Source organism: Nymphaea colorata, chromosome 6, assembly GCF_008831285.2.
Source record: "Nymphaea colorata isolate Beijing-Zhang1983 chromosome 6, ASM883128v2, whole genome shotgun sequence".
NCBI lineage: Eukaryota > Viridiplantae > Streptophyta > Magnoliopsida > Nymphaeales > Nymphaeaceae > Nymphaea > Nymphaea colorata.
The window spans coordinates 6,559,888-6,579,576 of record NC_045143.1 but is presented as its reverse complement, the minus strand read 5'-3'; the positions used below and the strand labels follow the sequence as shown (position 1 = coordinate 6,579,576).

Genomic DNA, 19,689 nt, shown 5'->3' with positions numbered 1-19,689 from the left:
GATGGAGGCTAAGCACACCGTTGGCTAGCCAACATCAGTGGACTTTGCCTCACGTTGACTTGATTATAGAAATCTTTGAATTAGCCTCATTTTAGAACTGATCTATCTAGAACATTTACATTTTTAATCATCATTTTTGAAAAAACATAAGTGCAACAAATTATTTTTAGATGTGTATATATTGTTTAGAAATGATTTGCATATTCAGAAACATAGAAATCGGCATAAAAGATATTATGCTTTGTTGGACATACAAAAAGAATTTTGAAAGCTAAAAAATTCAAATTATTGATTTTTAAAAGTTCTATAGTATCACATGATTGTTCGGCCCCTAAAAATGAATCCTGGCTCCACCCACGTTGAGAGAGAGGAAAAGAGAGAATCAGAACTGTTTGATTTTGATCGCCGATCTCCGGCTGGCCATATCTATATGTATGTATGGAGAAATTTCTATTTCTAACACCTTATTATTCCGGGGGACTTTGATATTCATCAGTGTGAAGAAGAAGATGATGGATGCGGTGTTGAACTTTCTTCTTCTTCTTCTTCTTCTTCTATCTCTCTCACGAGCTTCATTCGGGCAACAAGGTAAGCAACCATCTCCCTCTTCTCCCGCCTTTTCTTTCAACCTGTCGCCTCACTCACCGTCTCACGAGCGTTCGTATTCGAGTCTTTTTATTTTCTTATTGGTTCTTGGTTTCTGATTATTGGTTTTACAATGAAATATTGGGGACGAGTAACAGACATGTAAATTTATCCTATTACCCACCTGCTGAAAGCCTTTACCATTCTCTTCATCCTCTCAAAGTATATGTATCGACTTGCATGGTGTTCTCCACAGGGAACTAAGGTCGCAAGATCATGAAATAAAGACTGGCCGCCTCACCTTGGGAATTTCACAAAGTGTTGGTGATAATTTTTTTCCTTCACGCATGAGAAAAAAACAGCAGTTCCGAAACCAACCAAACAATCAGGAAAAAACTTAAGATTCAAGACAAAAAAAAACATGCATCTTCTGATATTGAACAAAAAAAATAAAATTTTCATGTTTTTAATTTGTTTTCATTTATTAACTCTTTAATCAGCAAGTTCAAATTAATGAAGGATCTTAAAGATTTGTTTGAAGTACACTGTACACCATTGTGACAAATATTGTTAACAAATTTTTAACAGTAAATTTGTTTTCTAATATTTTTCGGCAAAGCAGAAAAACTCAGGAAAATTTGGTAGTTTTTTGGAAAGGAAAAAATCCTACAGGAAAAAGTAAAATAAATGTAAAAGTAACAAAAATTATTAAAAATTAATTGATAAATAATAATGATGATTTAGGAATGATATAAGTGAAGATAAATAATTTAATTAAGTTATAAATTTTAAAGCAAAAATAATATAAATATAATGAAAATGCCATAAAAATGCAAAAAACACGAAAATTCTTTGTGGAGTTTTTTAAAAAATGGGAAAATACCGGCCTTTTAGTTCTCATTGTTTTTCACATTTCTATCGGATTTTTTTTTCTTGAAGATGAGTTTTCTATGACAATGCTGTGCACGTACTTTGCAGGATTCATAAGCCTGGATTGCGGTCTTCCTTCAAATTCAAGCTACAAGAACGAAGTCGGTTACACTTACACCTCAGATGATGCCTATATCGACTCCGGAGTGAGCAAGCAAGTTGCTCCCGTCTATAGAAGCAAAGTCCCAGCCATGTACCAGAGGCTAAGAATCTTCCCGGAGTACGAAAGAAACTGCTATGACATTACGCCGGTGACCGCCGGAAAGAGGTACCTGGTGCGGGCCTCCTTCATGTATGGCGACTACGATGGCAGTTTCCAGCCGCCGAGATTCGACCTCTACTTGGGCCCTGACTTTTGGTACTCTCTCAGCTTCGACAACGCGACCCATGCGGTTTGGACGGAGATAATAGGGAAGGCGACGTCGTCTTCCATGAGCGTGTGCCTTGTTAGGACCAGCAATGGAGGAACTCCGTTCATTTCCGGTTTGGAGCTTCGACCGCTGGACGACGACATTTACGCAGTGGCCAAGTCTTCAGATGCATTGATTACATATAAACGCATAGACACTGGATCTACTCGGCAACAGAGGTTAGTCACGAGTTTTACAAAGTTTATAACTTGCTGCTAAACTGTAATAATGTGATTGACGGGTGAACCAAACGTTTACTCAAGTTTCAAAGTAGCTAGCAAAGTCCAAACAGTTGACTCAGCTAACTAGTTTGTGATAGGTTCGATTGAAGCCACCAGGCGTTGAAACCATATTCTTATAGTTATATTATAAAATAATTAATTTAATTTTAGATTGATATATTCGAAAAGCCCCTACCCCACCCCAGGCCTCAAAATTAATTAATTAATTTCCTTGAAAATTTTGACTTCGTCAATGGTGCTTGTTCTTGAAAAGTCAATGATTTAAATACGATCTGCTCAGAACTTATTCAGATGTGACATACACGTTGTTTTTGTTTTAATTAAAATAAAAAACAATGACGAGTTCGTTATTTCTACTTTGGGAATTTTTTATTAAGCTGTCAAGGCCTTCTACAGTCGCACTTTATTTTTTTTGTTCTTTCTTAATACATGATTGGAATATTCCCCTCATCCCTTTCACCGGGGAAAACAAAGGAAGAAAATTAAGTTGTCAAGGCCTTCAAAGGATTAAACACATTTCTACCATCTCGGAGAGGGCGGTGGTGGCTGAGACACTTTGTTCAGTCTAGACTCTAGAATGAAGTGCACCAAACACTGGAAAGAAGAACAGACAGAACGATCTGTTGTAGTGTTCCAAAGGAATTGGAACATTAAGGGCCAATTTGGTAAGAGTAATGAATTGTTATTCAATATGTCTTAAAAATTGAAGCGGATTTATGAAACACTATTTAAGCATTAGCTATAAGTCATGCATTTATATGATTAAATGACGAAATTTATGATGTATAGAGCAATTTTGCGAAATGAATATTGGAATTGTTATCTTGATAGAATGATTATGATCGTATTAAATCATAATTTAACCAATAAAGAACGATATTGTATCATAATCAGAATTTTAGATCCTCTATAAGATTCTATAGTACAGCCAACGTGTTTCAAAACAATTTAAGGTTTGAATGAGTGCCCCTACCAAAAAAAAAAAATTGAGCTCCCCTAAGGCCAAGGACCCAAAAAAGGGGGCAAAAGTTCAATCTCATTTGTACTTTGAAGCATAAGTGTAAATACAGTTTTAAGGTTTCAAATAGTAAGGGTCTCCTTCAGGTTTAATGCGATAAAGTTTTTTTTTTTTTGTCAAAAAAGTTTGGCAATATTTAAAACAATTAATCTTTCGGTAAGGAAGAAGAAGGTGGCCAAAATTTTAAAAAGAAAATGTGAAAAATGTGAAAATAACACAAAATGAAAAAAAAAATACAAAATTTTGAAAATTGATATTTTGGCCCTAGTCAAAATTTAAAAATCACTATAATGTCATTAGAAACCATGCAAGCGGCCTAATATCTTTTGGCATTTGATGTCCTATGTTATGTGCACGTATACTTATTGGCAACGTAAGCGCATGCAGGTTCAAAGACGATCCATATGACCGCATCTGGACTCCCGACTACAACGCCTACGGGGCGCCTCGAAACACGACCGAGTCCATCAGCTTCACCAAGAGCTTCATGTTGCCCCAAGCCGTAGCACAAACCGCAGTTGTTTCAATTAGGCCCATAGTGATCAGTTGGGCAGCAGCAGCACCCAGCGATCGCTTCCATGTCTTCATCTACTTCTCAGAGGTCCAGCGCTTCCCCGTTCCTCAAACCAGGAATATCACCATCACCATGAATGGACAAGTCTTCATTGATTCCTTTGATCTTAGCTACCTTCGCGTGACCACTATATACACACCAGATCCTTTGAGTGAAGGAAACTATACGTTTAGCATCTGGGTCACAAGGAGGTCCACACTGGGTCCGATCCTCAATGCGTTCGAGATTTACAAGACTTATAGTGCTACCGGATATGCGACTTATGGCCCAGATGGTACGTTCACTCCACCTTCTTCTCTTTGAATCTCATTTTTGAGTGGATTTTCAGTGAACTTCTTTTACATGTTGTGCATCATACTTGCGAATAGATTGCCAGCCGAAGTTAGGTTGGCTCCTACTGGTTTATGTGCAAATTACTTGAGGGTTTTGAGTATGGATGTCAAGAGATCGGATTTGAATCGGTTATCCCCTCAACCATATTTGCTTTTTTCGGATATATATTCACATTTTTGGGTTCGAATATGTGCAAATGAAAGTCATACTTAGATCCAATATCTGATTTCATAATTCGAATATTATTTTTTACATTTATATCCAAATACGAATTTGGGAATGGATCTAGCTCTTTTTAAAAATGTAAGAGCATTTGATATAGAACATTTGTTTAAACTAAATCTTTTTTTATTCCGAATTCAAATCCGATCCAATGTCATTTCTTAAATCTGAATTTGATCTGATGACTTAATTGGATATTACATTTTTTTCCAAGTCTGACTTTTTTGGAACAATTTGATCTGATATCCGATCCAAATCGCAGATATTGACATGCCTGCTTTTGGGTCGAATCCTTTAAACTAGGTGGCTGCATCTCTAACTTGTAATACATTTAAAGTGTAATCAATGTTTTCCATGGCAACAGCCTGAAAAGTGTTTAGAATATTGGTTTAGGCTAGTGGCTGCAAGGCACTGGTTTGAGTGGTATAGGTCTCAACCTCCCTGTACCGACGGGTGAGTCCAATTACTAGCTAACATGCATTGAGGCCCTATACGAATATCGACGTAGCTCGGAGGAAGGCTTCTGTTCTCACTCAGCTAGTGAGACACTTTTTACTCACCCAAATTAAAACGCTGGATCTTGTTGAACATCAAAAAGTTCCATTGCCAGTCGTTGCAAGTTATTGAATCAAAACGTTCTTAGAAGAGCTTCGAGTACTTTGGCAAGGACGGCCTGCTTAAAATTGTCAGACCCAATTCCTTACTTTTTCCTGTTTTCTCTGCAGTTGATGCAATTACATCAATCAAAGCTTACTATAAGGTGAAAAGGAACTGGCGTGGTGATCCATGCCTTCCAAAGAATATTCCATGGCATGGCTTGGGCTGCAACTATGATAATATTTCAACGCCAATAATTACTTCTATGTGGGTTTTAATCTTAGCCTTCTTTTTTTTAATTGATGCATTAACTACTATATCATATTCTTGAACATCTGAAAAATCATTGATACATTCACCTTGCAGAGATCTTTCCAACAGCGAATTAACGGGGAATATCACTCATCTCTTTTCTCAATTGACAGCACTCCGCACACTGTGAGTACATATCATCTTCTACTTAGCTTCAGGATTCAAACTTCACATCCATTTTTTTCATTCTTGTTCTTCTGCTTGGTGCAGCAATTTATCAGGAAATCACCTTCAAGGTTCAATACCCGACTTTTTCGCGACAATGATGTCATTGACTGTAATGTGAGTATTCTGCTCATGAGATTAATATTCATAAAACAAGGTTGATTTCTAACACAGTTTTAGCATAACTTTCATGGACAGTTAAGTTTTGCCTGACCACATATTTCTTTGTGAACTAAATCCAGAGACTTGTCCAACAATGAATTGACCGGCACTGTGCCGAAGGCATTGCAGGAAAGAGCACAGAATGGAACTCTGCAGTTGAGGTTTGAATCATCATTGTCACTGTTGAGCAACAGTACTTTTCTCTTCAATTAATTTATAGACTTGTGAATATGTTAAAACTCTGTATTGTCTACTGCAGGGTTACCAACAATCACCTCTCTGAGATATCCACCAATTCTTCGGCGAATAAAATGAGCAATGGAGTGATCCGCACTGTGCTGGTCACATGCTTTATTTTCCTAATAGTTTAGCACCAGTAGATTTACAGAGCACGTGTATATGTGTGTATATATCTGTGTGTACCATTACCTACGGCTGAGCAAATTATATATATGCAACTTCAGGGTTTCATAGAAGAATGTGATGTCCTGATTGGTGAATACATAGATATTGTGTTTCTGAAAAAGCTATTATTTGGATACTGAAAGATTATTTGGAGACGCTATCTGCAACTTCACCTCTTGAAGCTACTTTGTCTATTCATTCGAACATTGTAAAAAGTTTCACAAATTTGATATTTGTCGTTGTCAAAATAAGATACCTGCCAGCAAACTACGTGCTTATATTCTCCATTTCAGGTCAGTGGCTTCCATGGTAATTCATCTTCCACCATGAAAAGAAACTAAGAATGTAAGCTGTTCATGAGGCTCCCTTCGCTTATTCGCCCGGGAGAATCACCCTAGTCTAAGAGACTTTGTCGCTCAACCGACCAGACTCTTGGCATGCATCAGCTTGCGTGAGGGGCTTATGATTATAAAATTTGAACTAGCAACTGGCCAACTACTAGTCGCTGGCCATACCAGATGTGCCGAGCTCTGAAGAGGCTGAAGCCTCTCCCCTTTTCCATGATCTAGGGCTGCTTTGAATCTGGGTGGGGTGCGAACACCTGTTAATTGAAGTATCGCATATTCACCATTTGAAGTACAGAAGAGCAGCGGCCACGAAAATTGAACAAATCCAGTTTGTCATTGAATTTGAACTTAGATTTCAATTATTGAATTCCGGTTCGAACAGTGGTAAGATCTAACTTTTATGTAGAATTGAGTCAGACCTTGTAGGACTTTGGACAGGATTCGAATTTGAGTACCTGAATCGTGTACCGAATTTGAGTCCCTTTTTGAGTCACTAGATCTGAGAATGGTTCTGGTTCGAGGCCAGTAATCAGATCTTACCAATCATATCATCCTACAACTAGCAGTGCAGGTGTAAGGTTGTTTTAAGAATATTGTGAGTTGGCACATCAAAAGATCTGCCCTCGAATAGATGATGCGGATATGTGGAATCATGTAATAGATCATGTGCTGATATTCGATAGCTCCAGAAGAGCGGTATAAGACAAAATGTTGTGTTTTTTGAAAGGCATCCTTTTTTTCCAACTTCAAAAGTACTATGTTTTTTTGTCAAAATCATTGGCTGTGTTGAAGAAAGGGGGTTTTATGCACGTTCCTTTTTTTGAACAGTTATATTTATAAGGACGTGTCTCTTTTTCTGATTTTTTATTTTTTTATGTTGGCAGTTATTTTTTGACAGTTATCATCTTCTTACTTGGTTAGTTCTCTCGGTATGGAGGTGTGTAGGTTTTTAGTTGTTCTCTCACCTGTAAAAGAACTCATTGTTATTAGTGTGTGAAAGCAGCCATTGTGCTGTTTTGTGTGTGGATGTAGGCCACTGATCAGGCCGAACCACGTTAAACTTTGTGTGCTTGCTTTGTCCTTTCTTTCTCTCTTATTTCAACATGGTATCAGAGCATGTAGCATTTCCGCTGAGGTTGTTGAGGCTTTGATCTTAAGTTTCAGAGAGCTTTATGTGTTTTTCTGTTGGGGAGTCAAGCAAACACACCAACTCCAAAACTTCATCGGATTCCGGCAACCAACGTTGTCAGCTTTGGTGTCGTAAAGCATCAAGCATAGGCTCGTTAGAATCGTCTACATCTAAAAATTCTCGTGCAAAATTTCAGATTTTTTGGAGCAGTCGTTGCGCAGATACTGATTTTTGAACGGCTATCTGTCGTTGGAAGTTTTTCCTGCGACTCTGTCCAGGTGTGACTTTCTCTCTCACGTGTTTCTCTTTGGGTTGATTCAAGGGTCGAGCAAGGGTGCGTTGGATTCAGGCTGGTGTCTACTATTTTTGGACAAATTTTCAGATTTTTTGGATGATCATATGAAAAACGGTGGATTTTACAAGTATCGTAGGTTTCTAAAGCTTCCTGCAAACCTAAGGAACAATGAGAAGATGAGAAGAAATCTTAACGCGATTTCTCTCCAGTGGTCATTTGGAGCTGAAACTAGGGGCACCCACTCTTCACTTCGTCAGTGAGTTCCTGTCCAATTTTTAGATTTTTTCGAGTTAAAGATGATTTTTAAAAATTCGACGAGTGATTGCTGGTCCTGGACGACACCTGAGCAGACCTGATTTCCTTATTCTCATCTTCGTGAGCATTATGGCTGAAACAGGTAACAATCGAATCATTGAGAAAATTGTTGTTCAAGAACAACTCAATCCTACTATTAAAATCACGTCGGTGCTTCTCAATGGGATAAATTGCATGGTCAAAATCAGCAACGTTATTTTTTAGTGGAAAATCAAAACTTGAATATGTTACTGGTGATCTCCCAAAACCATATGAGAATAACTCATTCTACAAGGATGGAAGATGAAAAATCACATGGTCATGTCTTGGTTGATGAATTCTATGGAACCGAGAATTCAACAAGGTTTTTTCTTTGCTGAAACTGCTGTACAAATTTGAAAAAAGGCTAAAGAGCTATATAGTGTGAAAAACAATATAGCTAGGATGTTTCATTTGTCAAAAAAAAATTACAGTATAAAGAAAGATCAGAAAACCAATTTCAATGAAGATCTTGGTAAACTTCAAGGGTTGTGGGATGAGTTAGACTACTTAGTTTATATGACTGAAAGTCTACAAACCCGGAGATAGTTTACGTGAGCAGCAAAAAATCTTTCAATCGCTTAACAGTTTTCGTACAGAATATGAACCAATACGACAATAGATTTTTATACATACATCACTGCCGTCATTATCCACCATTTGTTCTTAGTTAATGAGTGATGAATCAAAGAAGCAGGTCATGATTCTCTCGCTACCAAAGGGGGAAGAATCTGATGATAAAGTTACTTTCATGGCTGCTGAGAAACAGAATGTGCTTAACCGATGAAAAGGAAAAATGAAGAGAGTTTGCATTTATTGTAAAAAGGATGGACACTTGCGCGAGCGATGTTGGAATTTGTATGAGAGACCAGAATATAAGAAGTCATCGTTTGAAAAATCTAGAGAAACTTCATCCTCAGCAAAAGTGGTAGCTGCTAAATCTAAAGAGACTAATGATGCTACAGTTGTCTTAGAAAAGATTTCAGAATTGCTAAAGCACATGTCTGTCAAGCAAGAATCCATGGCTGCATCCGCAAGCAATTCCACTTTGTGTAACCCCAAAGGTATGTTTTCTAATACTTGGGTGTTGGACTCCGGGGTGAGTGACCACATGACCATGGATCGGTATCTACTCAGAAATTATTCCATTCATAATATTGATAAATCTGTTACTATAGCAAATTGGTCTTCTATGCATGTGAGTGGTATTGGTGAAATGTCATTTTTAAATCAGCCTATTAGTTCTAAAATTCTACGCATGCCAGATTTGAATTCTAATTAGTTATCTATATTGAAACTTACAAGAGAACTTAATTGTTGTGTCACTTTCTCTCCAACTGATGTGATTATTCAGGACATTACGACGAGAAAGTTGATTGGTAATTTATTGGCTGGACAACACAAGTAGTGCATTAGTCACAAGTTCTAAATCAAATGGAGAGTTATCGCACCAGCCACTTGTACATGTGTCAAGTCAAACTTTGAAAATTATAATGTCTGAGCTAGTCTTTAATTTGCAGCTGTGTAACATTTGCAAATTTGCCAAGATGTCTAGATTACCATTTGGTACTATAAGAAATCATACTAACACTTTGTTTGAGTTAGTGCATTCTGATGTTTGGGGGCCTGAGTCTGTTAATTCTTATAGTGGATATTGTTACTATGTGACTTTCATTGATGATTGTTCTAAAATGACATGGTTGCACCTGCTAAAATCTAAAAATGAAGTTTTTTCAAAGTTTTTTGAGTTTTTTAGGATGATTGAAACTCAATATAATGATCGTGTGAAGATCCTGAGATCAGACAATGGAACTGAATACAAAAATCAAGAATTTGATTAATTTAAAAGAATTCATGGCATTACTCATCAACTTACATGTGTGGATAGAGAAAAAATGGACATTTGTTAAAAACAACTTGCTCATTATTATTCCAAATGTCAGTACCAAAAAGGTTTTGGAGTGATGCAGTTATGACAGCATGTTATATTATAAACAGGCTTCCATCAAGACATTTGAATAATAAATCTCCAATAAAAATACTTATGAACAGACCTATCATAATTACACACTTGAGGACTTTTGGGTGTGTAGTTTTTGTCAAATGCAAAGGATCTGACAAGTTAAGTCAAAGAGCAAAGCGGTGTGTCTTCTTGGGCTATTCCTTATCAAAAAAAGGATATCGGTGCTTCGATTTAGAAACCAACCAAATTGTGATCTCACGGGATATTTGTTTTGATGAGCAGGAACCATTCTTTAATGTCATTGAGCGAAAGGGGGAGTCATTAAACCATAATGCTACACCTACAATGGAAGACTACAAAGAGTTTGATGCGTTTATTGCTTCACCTCAACCACAAGCAGACCTTAATGAGATGACGGATGAAGGTGATGCTGATGATGGTGTTTCTAACGAGGATGAAGCTATCCAAAATTCAATTCTAGAGACAACAATGAGAATATCTCAAAGGCACATCTACTGAAACATTTTCAATTAATCATTATCTATGCTATGATCAGGTATCATCTAAGCATGTTGTATACTTGAGTAATATATCTAAAGTTTTTGATCCAAATTCCTACCAAGAAGCTATGAAGAACTGTGTTTGGGTAGAAGCGATCAATGAAGAACTAAATGTCCTTCACAAAAATAACACTTGGGAACTGGTTCAAGTGCCAAATGATAAGAAGGTGATTGGTTGTAGGTGGATTTTTAAAACCAAGTATGATAGTGATGGTACCGTAGTGCGACACAAAGCTCGGCTTGTAGCAAAAGGCTACACTCAAACTCATGGATTGGACTATGATGAAACATTTGCTCCTGTTGTTAAAATGAACACTGTCAGAATTATTTTATTCATTATTTGCAATCTCAATTGGAAACTATTTCAGTTAGATGTGAAAAATGCATTTCTACAGGATGATTTGAACAATAAAGTATATATGCAATTACCTCCAAGACACTCACAAGAAAGAAAACCAAACTTAGTGTGCAAACTCAAAAAGTCTATATATGGTCTTAAACAATCTCCTCGTGCATGGCATCAAAAACTAAGCACTGCTTTAGACGATAGCGGATTCAAACGTAGTCTTGCAGACAACTTAGTATTTATCAAAAGGGTTGAAGAAACAATAGTGATAATTCTTGTTTATGTGGATGATATTATTGTAACAAGAAATTATCATGACCATATTTCTGCCACCAAACAATTCCTTCACCAAATTTTTGAAATAAAATATTTGGGAAAGTTGAGATATTTTCTTGGGATAGAAATATCTAAATCAAAGAAAGACAACTTTATGTCTCAAAGAAAATATTCTCTTGATATTCTCAAGGAAACAGAAAAACTTAGAGCTAAACCTGCCTTGACACCTACTGAACCCTGTATAAAATTGGATGTAGAAGATGATGAAGCTTTGGAAGATGTTTTTAGATATCAACGATTGGTTGGAAGACTGATTTAACTCACGGTAACATGAGCTGATATTTCATTTGCCGTTAGTCGGGTCAGTCAGTTTATGCATTCCCCTAAGAATGTTCATATGAAAGCCATTGATAGAATTTTGAGGTATTTGAAAGGTATGGTACAAGGTACAAGGCAAATGGAAACATTGATATTAGAGGATTCATAGATGCTGATTGGGTTGGCAGCACAAATAGAAAATCCACATCAGGATATTGTGTTTTTGTTGGAGGAAATTTAGTGTTTTTGTTGGAGGAAATTTAGTGACATGGAAAAGTAAAAAACAACACACAATGTCACGATTCAGTGCAGAAGGAGAGTATAGAGCGATGGTTACTACAGCCAGTGAACTTATTTGGGTTAAATCTCTTATTTGTGAATAGAATTCAAAATTGAAAAACCAGTTCCTATGCATTGTGACAATCAAGGAGTGATACACATTGTAGCCAATTCAGAGCGCACTAAACACATAGAAATTGACTGTCATTATGTGCGTGAACAGGTTCAACAAAAAGTGATTACAACTCCATATACTATAAGCAATGATCAGCTTGTCGATGGAGTAACTAAAGGCTTGGTTATGAAACGACTTGAGGAGCTAAAATTCAAGTGGGGCGGCTATAATCTCTACGCCCCACTTGAGGGAGAGTGTTGAAGAAATGGGGTTTTATGCACATCTTTTTTTTAATATATTTATAAGGACATGTCTCTTTTTTTTATTTTTTTATTTTTCTATGTTGGCAGTTATTTTTGGACAGTTATCATCATCTTCCTTGGTTAGTTATCTAGGTGTGGAGGTGTGTGGGTTTTTTGTTGTTCTCTCACCTGTAAAAGAACTCATTGTTATTAGTGTGTGAAAGCAGCCATCGTGTTGTTTTGTGTGTGGATGTAGGCCACTGATCAGGCCGAACCACATTAAACTTTGTGTGCTTGTTCTGTCCTTTCTTTCTCTCTTATTTCAACAGGCTATGACATGAATGAGGTTTTAAAGACGAGAACAGTTTGAGACATCTTCACGATAGTGTTAATGTGACACAAGAGAACTTGAAATAATCTTCATATTATTGGTTTTCCACAATTTTCTTGGAAGAAAAGAAAGGCATGGCAGGGATTTGCAATATTAACAAAATGACTGGTTTAAATAAACAATCAAGTTAGTAGATACTCAGTGAACGAGCAAATCAAATGCATATACCAACTACTGCACATTTGATCATGAATTACATACCAACTATAATTTTCATCTTCAAAAAACATTAATTGTTCCAACACTTAACGAATATATGCAATGATATCACATCAAATACATTCTCACATCTAGGGAAACAAGTGGATAATGACTTATCGCCTACCTTCCTCCTCTTTCTCATGCCTCTTGGGTCCATGGTTGTGTCCTACTTTATAACTCACATGGTATTGAAGAATAACACTCATGGGAATCGAATTGGTAACATGTTGCCACTACCGTTAACACGCCACTAGATATGTTATGCCTCTGCCCCTGAAAGAACTATTTATTCTCATATTAAAATGCATGTTCAATTTTTTTTTTGTTCCTTGTTCTCTTCTTCTCTCTCCCTCTTGTTCTTTATGTACAGCAATAAAAGTGAAGAAAAAGGACATACTAAGCTAAGAAATAACTCTATGTGTGTGTGTGTGTGTGTGTGTGTATATATATAACTCTCGGATGTTGTTTGATGAATAAATATTTAAATGTATTACTAAAAACACCATAAACCATTGTTAAGAACACCATAAACTGGAGGTATGCCATAAACTTTTGCTAATGCTTCCATTGTAATGCATTTTTAGTGATGGTTTTGAAAAAAAAAATTGTCATTTTGCAATATTTGGCAACTGGCTGAATTCAATTTATATATGGAAATAGTGAATGGTGACTCTAGTTATCCAAAGTCAACTGGCTCACTGATTAGAATTGTTTGATCTATCATAATTTTATTTGAGAAAAAAAAATGATGAATGTTTTCATCATCTAATATTAGTTTACACTTTTTTTCTCTCTTTTTTTCCTAACCTTCCATCAAGACAGATCCTATGACCTTCATGAGTGAGTTGAGTGATTATGTATAGCTAGAGTCCACATTCATTATTGCCCTTCAATCTTGTTATCTATAACACACACACACACACACACACACACATATATATATATATATATATATATATATATATATATATATATATATATATATATATATATATATATATATATATATATATATTTTTTTTTTTTTTTTTTTTCTAAATGACTCGAGTCTTTTTTTGTTCAAACGTTTTGATTTTGAATTGTTACGGACTTCTTCCGTAAACACAATTACCACATGAGCGAAGTAGAGAATATATATATATATATATATATATATATATATATATATATTTATTTATTTATTTATTTATTCATTTCAAACTTTTTCTAAATGACTCGAGTCTTTTTTAGTTCAAACGTTTTGATTTTGAATTGCTATGGACTTCTTCCGTAAACACAATTACCACACGAGCGAAATAGAGAGAAATCGTCTGCTAACATTACTGCCCCTTCCTAATCCGAAATAAAGATTGCATCGCAAGGTGACATAATAAATGAACATGACTACGAATATTAGGGTTCAACCAAATAACAAGAGAAGCTACAACGGAAGGACACGAGCGGCTAGCCTATCAACATTAACAGTATCCCCTATGTAGACTGCATCATCATCCCTAGCACAGCATACAGGCCACAACGTTGAGAAAAGCCACATTATCCATAGCATGCGATCCCTAGCAGCTGATTGTTCTTTCACATTTCCTTCCAACGACTTCCATTCTGTGTGACATAAATTGTGCATAATGGAGCAATACCAAAATAGATTATCAATAAACTCTTCTTTGCTGCCACAAAGCTCACATCGACTACTGAAGGGAGCCATTTTTGCTCTATAGGTCGAGCCCTTTTCCTTACGTGCAATTGAAAGGAGTCATTTGGTAATAATAACACATTGTTACTGTCTCTCATGAATCTGCTTCAAAAAAATACAGCAAATTCATAAAAAATTGTTATAGATTTTGCATATCTGCCTTATTTTTTAGGACAGATTCATGAGGCTGGAACCAATCTTCGAATAGTAAAAAAGCCTAAGCATACCAAAGAGAAATATATATTGTAATTAACAAAAAGAGTGTGACTTTAATAAAAGGAGACGGATATAAGAAAAAATAACTTTCATAGCATGTGCGTTTCGTTAAATCAATTGTTAATAACTATAACGCCGCCAAACCATCAACTTTCCTTCTCTCTCGTACGTTCCTTTGGCCTTGTCTTTCTTCTTGTCAACATTGAATGCAGCCAACCAAGAAAGGGATGGCAATGGCCTCAAGTGATCAAGTGGTATAGACCGGAAGGATGTGGAGGTGTTTTAAGTGGCTTCAAATTTTTAGCTAAAATATCTTCGATGTTAAATGAAGATACTCATATAGTCGTATTAAATTTTATTTTGAATGGCCTTCTCTTCATGCTGAACTGTTTACAGACTCATTCTAAACAATGCTTAAGAAATATTAATTAAAAAGTTTGGACTCGTCTCTCTCTCTCTCTCTTTTGGGGGAAAGGATAATGCTAGTAAAAATGAAATGGCCTTTGGAATTGATATAAATTTTATTTATTTAAATATTGCAAACTTTCTTGATATCAAAGAAATGCTGTAGAAATCCACCCTACTTTGACTGAAAGAAAGTTTGCAAACTTTTCTGTTACATCTTGTATCTACGTCTTGCCCTGTACTAAGAGAGCAGACCTCTGTGCTTGAGTGCTCTATAGGGTCGGTCTTTTCTTCCATTTTCATGGCAAGGCATTAAGAAGTTACTGATGCTCCAGATAGTGACTGGCGGCGCTACAAATAGATCGTTTGAGAAAAAAAATAATGAAAAAAAAAATGTGAACTAATATTATATGACGAAATGTCAATCACTTTATCATATGGTCCTCATTAGATAGTGGGGTGACTCTAAAAAAAACAGAAGCCATTATTTACAATAGACCAATTTGTTGTGAGTATTATTATGAACACTATACATTTGTCTGCATCCTGACCCACTTTTGAAACAATATTTTGTTTTTATTCAAAGTTTATTAATAAATATTTTAAAATATTTAATCAAACAAACCATATGCAGAGCATACGCATCTCGTCAGTGCTACATAAGAGGAGGTATCAAGGTCCGACTCGCAAAAATCTTGTGACGCGCCTGCTGCAATTTTTGACTTTTTTTTTTTCATTCATTTGGGCATGCATCTACGCAAGCACCCACCCGGAGTATCTTTAAACAAGTTTACAATATTTAAAGTGACGATTGGATAGTATCAATATTGATGATGTTCGTGATACCAATAATAATGAAAATTAACATCTGCTATATACAACTGCTAAATGCCATTCTGCCAAAGCCCTCATGTTTAAAAAACAAAAAAACATCACAACCATTATGCCAATTCCCTGGTGTTTAAAAAAAAAACAAATATGACAACTATACCAATTCTCAGATGCAACCATTATATATATGTATGTATATATAGAAAAATTGAATGGTGACTGGTTTCTTACATGCATCAATACACTCTATTGGGTTGCATGTGTGTTACATCCAAACGGACGGATGATAAGAGGATTTTGGTTTCGTACTTTGTTGCGTCAACCGTCCTTCGGGTTCATGCCGGCTAACGGTGTCGCTGGCGGCATCCTGCTGGCTTGGTCTCCACCTCTTACGGGGGTTGTTGTGCATGTTGGTAGATACTCTATCTCGGCTTCTCTCGATGGCCTTTGGCCCAATGGCCCGGTCTTGGTTACCGCGATCTATGGTCCTTGCGTTGGGGCTTTGCGTGACCAGCTGTGGGCTGAATTGCATCATGTTCGTCAGCTTGCTACCTCGCATTGGCTATTGGCAGGAGACTTCAATTGTTTGCTTAGCCCTGCTGACTTGTCCTCCCCTATCGCTTCGGGTCCATCTATGTCTACTTTTCGATCGTTTGTTGATGAGTTCGGTCTGTTTGACATGTCTCTGGATAATGGTAAGTTTACTTGGTCCAGCAATAGGAACCCTCCTATTCTTCGTAGGCTGGACCGTGTCTTTCTCTCGCATGAGTTGTTCTCTGCTTTTTCGTCGTCCTCCTTGGTTCTTGGACCGAGGCACTTGTCTGATCATGCTCCGTTGCTCATTTCCCTTCTTCGGGGTAGGGCTGGTACCGGGCGCATCAGGTTCTGTTTTGAGCTTTGGTGGCTCCGAGATGATTCTTTTGTGGCTGCCATCCCTAATTGGTGGGCTCGCACCGTCAATGGTAGGTGGGCCGCTTTCAGGCTCTCGCGGAAGTTGCACTCCATCAGGAAAAAGGTCTTCGCTTGGAAGCGTATTTTTTGGAGCGGCAAATTTTCTGAGGTGTCCATTTGGGATGAGGAGATCCTGTCCCTCCAGTCTTCTGACAATATTTCTGCGGACCAACCTTCTCGTCTTCTTTGTCTTCAGTGTCTTGCCCAGGAGTGGCGGATTAGGGAGTCCATCCACTGGCAGCAGCGTTCTAGGCTAGGTTGGCTTGCGTACGGAGACCAGAATTCTAGATTCTTCCACTTGGCTGCCTCTCAAAGGTGCCGTCAAACGTTGCTCCAGTCCATGGTTATCGGGCACGGAGTTTTTCTTGGTGATGACATTCTCCCGGCTTGGATTGCTCATTTTCGGGATTTTTACTTTAAGCCACTTCGCTTCTGTGTCCCCCTGCCGGATTTTCACCTCTCCTCCCTCTCTGACTCATGTGCGATCTCTCTGGAGCGGCCCTTCCTGCACCAAGAGATCAAGAACGTTGTTTGGGCCCTTGGCTCTAGTAAGACGTCTGACATCGATGGTTTCCCTATAGAATTTTATCGTACCTTTTGGGATGCTTGTAGCGCTGATGTGTATGCTTTTTGTGATGAGTTTGCCTCCAGTTCCATTTTTCTTAAGGAGTTTAATCAGGCTACCTGCGTCTTAGTGACTAAGCGCCCTAACCCTACGAATGTCACACATTTTCGCTCGATCTCCATCTTAGGCACGCCTTACAAGATTATTGCTAAACTGCTCTCTTTGCAGCTTGCGTCGGTCATGCATTCTATTATTAACCCCTTGCAGGTTGCTTTCATTAACGGTCGGCGTTTGCAGGACGCTGTTGTCCTGGCCAATGAGGTTGTTCACTCTCTTTACTATCTGTGGCTTCCTTCCTTCATCCTTAAATTGGACATATCTGGCCTTTGATTCGGTTAGTTGGGAGTTCCTTTATGACCTCATCACCCGTTTTTCTTTTGGTCCGTCGTTTAGAGAGTGGATCCTTTCGCTTGTCACTGGGGCCCAGCTTGCGGTCTCCTTCAGTGGGAAGTGTGGCGATTTCTTCTGTCTCGGGCGTGGCCTCTTTCAGGGTTATCTGCTATCACTCTTGCTTTTCAACTTGGTCGCCGAAAGCTTTTCTGCTCTATTTCAGCACGCAACGGTCGTTGGCTTCCTCACGTCGCATTCGCTCCCCCACTTACAGACCTTCTCCACCCTTCAGTATGTTGATGACTTTCTCGTGTTCAGCAATGCTTTCCGCCAACAGATAGTGAGAACTTTGCTCATCCTCCGGATTTTTTAGCTCATCTCGGGTCTTTCTATCAATTCCGCTAAATGTCACCTTTTCGTCATTCACGTGGATCCGGCCATGGTATTTTTCACTGAAGCGTGCTTTGGGTGTAAGGCTGCTGGCCTGCCCATGGACTACTTGGGGCTTCAGATTACGTTGTCGCCTCCTGCACCCTCCTTTTGGGATGGAGTGGAGCAGAAGCTTATTGATCACCTTCAATGTTGGCAGGAAAAACTGCTTTATCTCCCAAGCCGTATTACTCTTGCTAGACATTGTCTTGCGTCTGTCCCCCTCCATGCTCTGGCCGTCTATCGGCCTCCTGTGGCTGTCTTTAGTAGGTTTGATAAGATTATTCGTAAGTTTATCTGGAATGAGGATCGACCTTCGGATCGCCTTACGCATTGGGATGTGGTTGTCTTTCCGCGTCTTCTTGGGGGTGCTGGGGTTACCAACCTTAGTCGGGCATGCGAGTCTTCTCTGTGTTCTTGGTGGTGGCGTCTGGCAACTGAGCATTCTCCCATCACCTAATTCATTTGTTCCAAATTCTACTTGTCTTCCCCTAGTGTTTGGAACTGTTCCATCTCTCACCCCTCTCCCTCTCACTTTTGGAAAGACATGCTTTTTGCCCTTCCTCTTTTCCTCTGCCTTGCTGACCTCTCTTCGCCCACATCCCCTTCCTGGCCTCTCTCACCTACCCGCGAGTTCACTTTCTCTTCTTGCTACCTGGCCTCCATCGGTCCCTCAATAGCGTCACTCCCACCCCGATCCCTTTGGTCCCCTGGCCCCTCTCCTCGTGCCATTGCTTTTGTCTGGCTTCTTCTTGCTGGCCACATCAACACTTTCGACCACTTACAGCGCCTTGGCATTAGTTTGGCTAACCAGTGTCCCCTCTGTCTTGCCACGGCTGAGTCTCGGGTCCACCTTTTTACCTCTTGCCATTTCTTCTTTAGTGTTCTAGTTTTTACTTGCCCTTCCCTTGTTAGTAGTCTTCCAAACCCGCCATCTATTCGTCTTCTGTTCCTCTTTTATCCTTCCTCCCACCTGTCTGCTTCCTGGAGTCATGTTTGGAGGTCGTGGCTCATTTCAGCTTGGTGGCGCATTTTGGAGGAGCGCAACAACAGGGTCTTCAGGGACACCTTCTCTTCGTCAGATGGTGTGGCTCGTCTTGTGCAAGGGGATGTCCAGTTTGCCATTCGGTTAAGGCGCCGTGGTCCGTCTGCGGCTGGGTGACGGTGCCGCTTTTTCCTTCCTCTCTATTCACACATTTCTTCTCACTATGCATTGTATTGTATATTTCGTCTTTTTGCTTTTGTTTTTGCGGATTGCTTTTGTATCTAGGGGACGTCTTGTCCCCAAATTTTATTATATATTTCTTATTTTATATATATATATATATTTCTATCGGGATTTGGATAGTTAATCTGAATTGAAAGTCCAATTGCTTATTTCATGGAAAATTGGTATGATCTTAGGCACGGATTTTATTGTACATCCAGATGTGTCTCGGAAGCAACTATCATTTCCCCCCAT

At 38.3% G+C, this 19,689-nt stretch overlaps 2 protein-coding genes across 2 annotated transcripts; both read left to right on the top strand.

Moving 5' to 3' along the window:
* The first annotated feature begins 1,541 nt into the window (after positions 1-1,541).
* LOC116255953 (probable LRR receptor-like serine/threonine-protein kinase At1g05700) lies at positions 1,542-5,921 on the top strand. The gene is made up of 7 exons (XM_031632046.2): positions 1,542-2,104; positions 3,573-4,033; positions 5,040-5,178; positions 5,278-5,349; positions 5,434-5,505; positions 5,631-5,711; positions 5,810-5,921. The coding sequence occupies exons 1-7, from the start codon at positions 1,542-1,544 to the stop codon at positions 5,919-5,921; spliced, it is 1,500 nt and encodes a 499-aa protein (XP_031487906.2).
* Positions 5,922-16,229: 10,308 nt separating this feature from the next.
* Positions 16,230-17,798, top strand: LOC116255952 (uncharacterized). Its single transcript, XM_031632044.1, has one exon. It carries the CDS (start codon positions 16,230-16,232, stop codon positions 17,796-17,798), a length of 1,569 nt encoding a protein of 522 aa, XP_031487904.1.
* Positions 17,799-19,689: the final 1,891 nt, after the last annotated feature.

Coding starts and splice junctions, on each gene's coding strand:
- LOC116255952 (XM_031632044.1), top strand. CDS start 16,230: ATGCCGGCTAACGGTGTCGCTGGCGGCATCCTGCTGGCTTGGTCTCCA.
- LOC116255953 (XM_031632046.2), top strand. CDS start 1,542: ATGCTGTGCACGTACTTTGCAGGATTCATAAGCCTGGATTGCGGTCTT. Junction 2,105..3,572: donor GGATCTACTCGGCAACAGAG/GTTAGTCACGAG, acceptor AAGCGCATGCAG/GTTCAAAGACGATCCATATG. Junction 5,506..5,630: donor ATGATGTCATTGACTGTAAT/GTGAGTATTCTG, acceptor AACTAAATCCAG/AGACTTGTCCAACAATGAAT.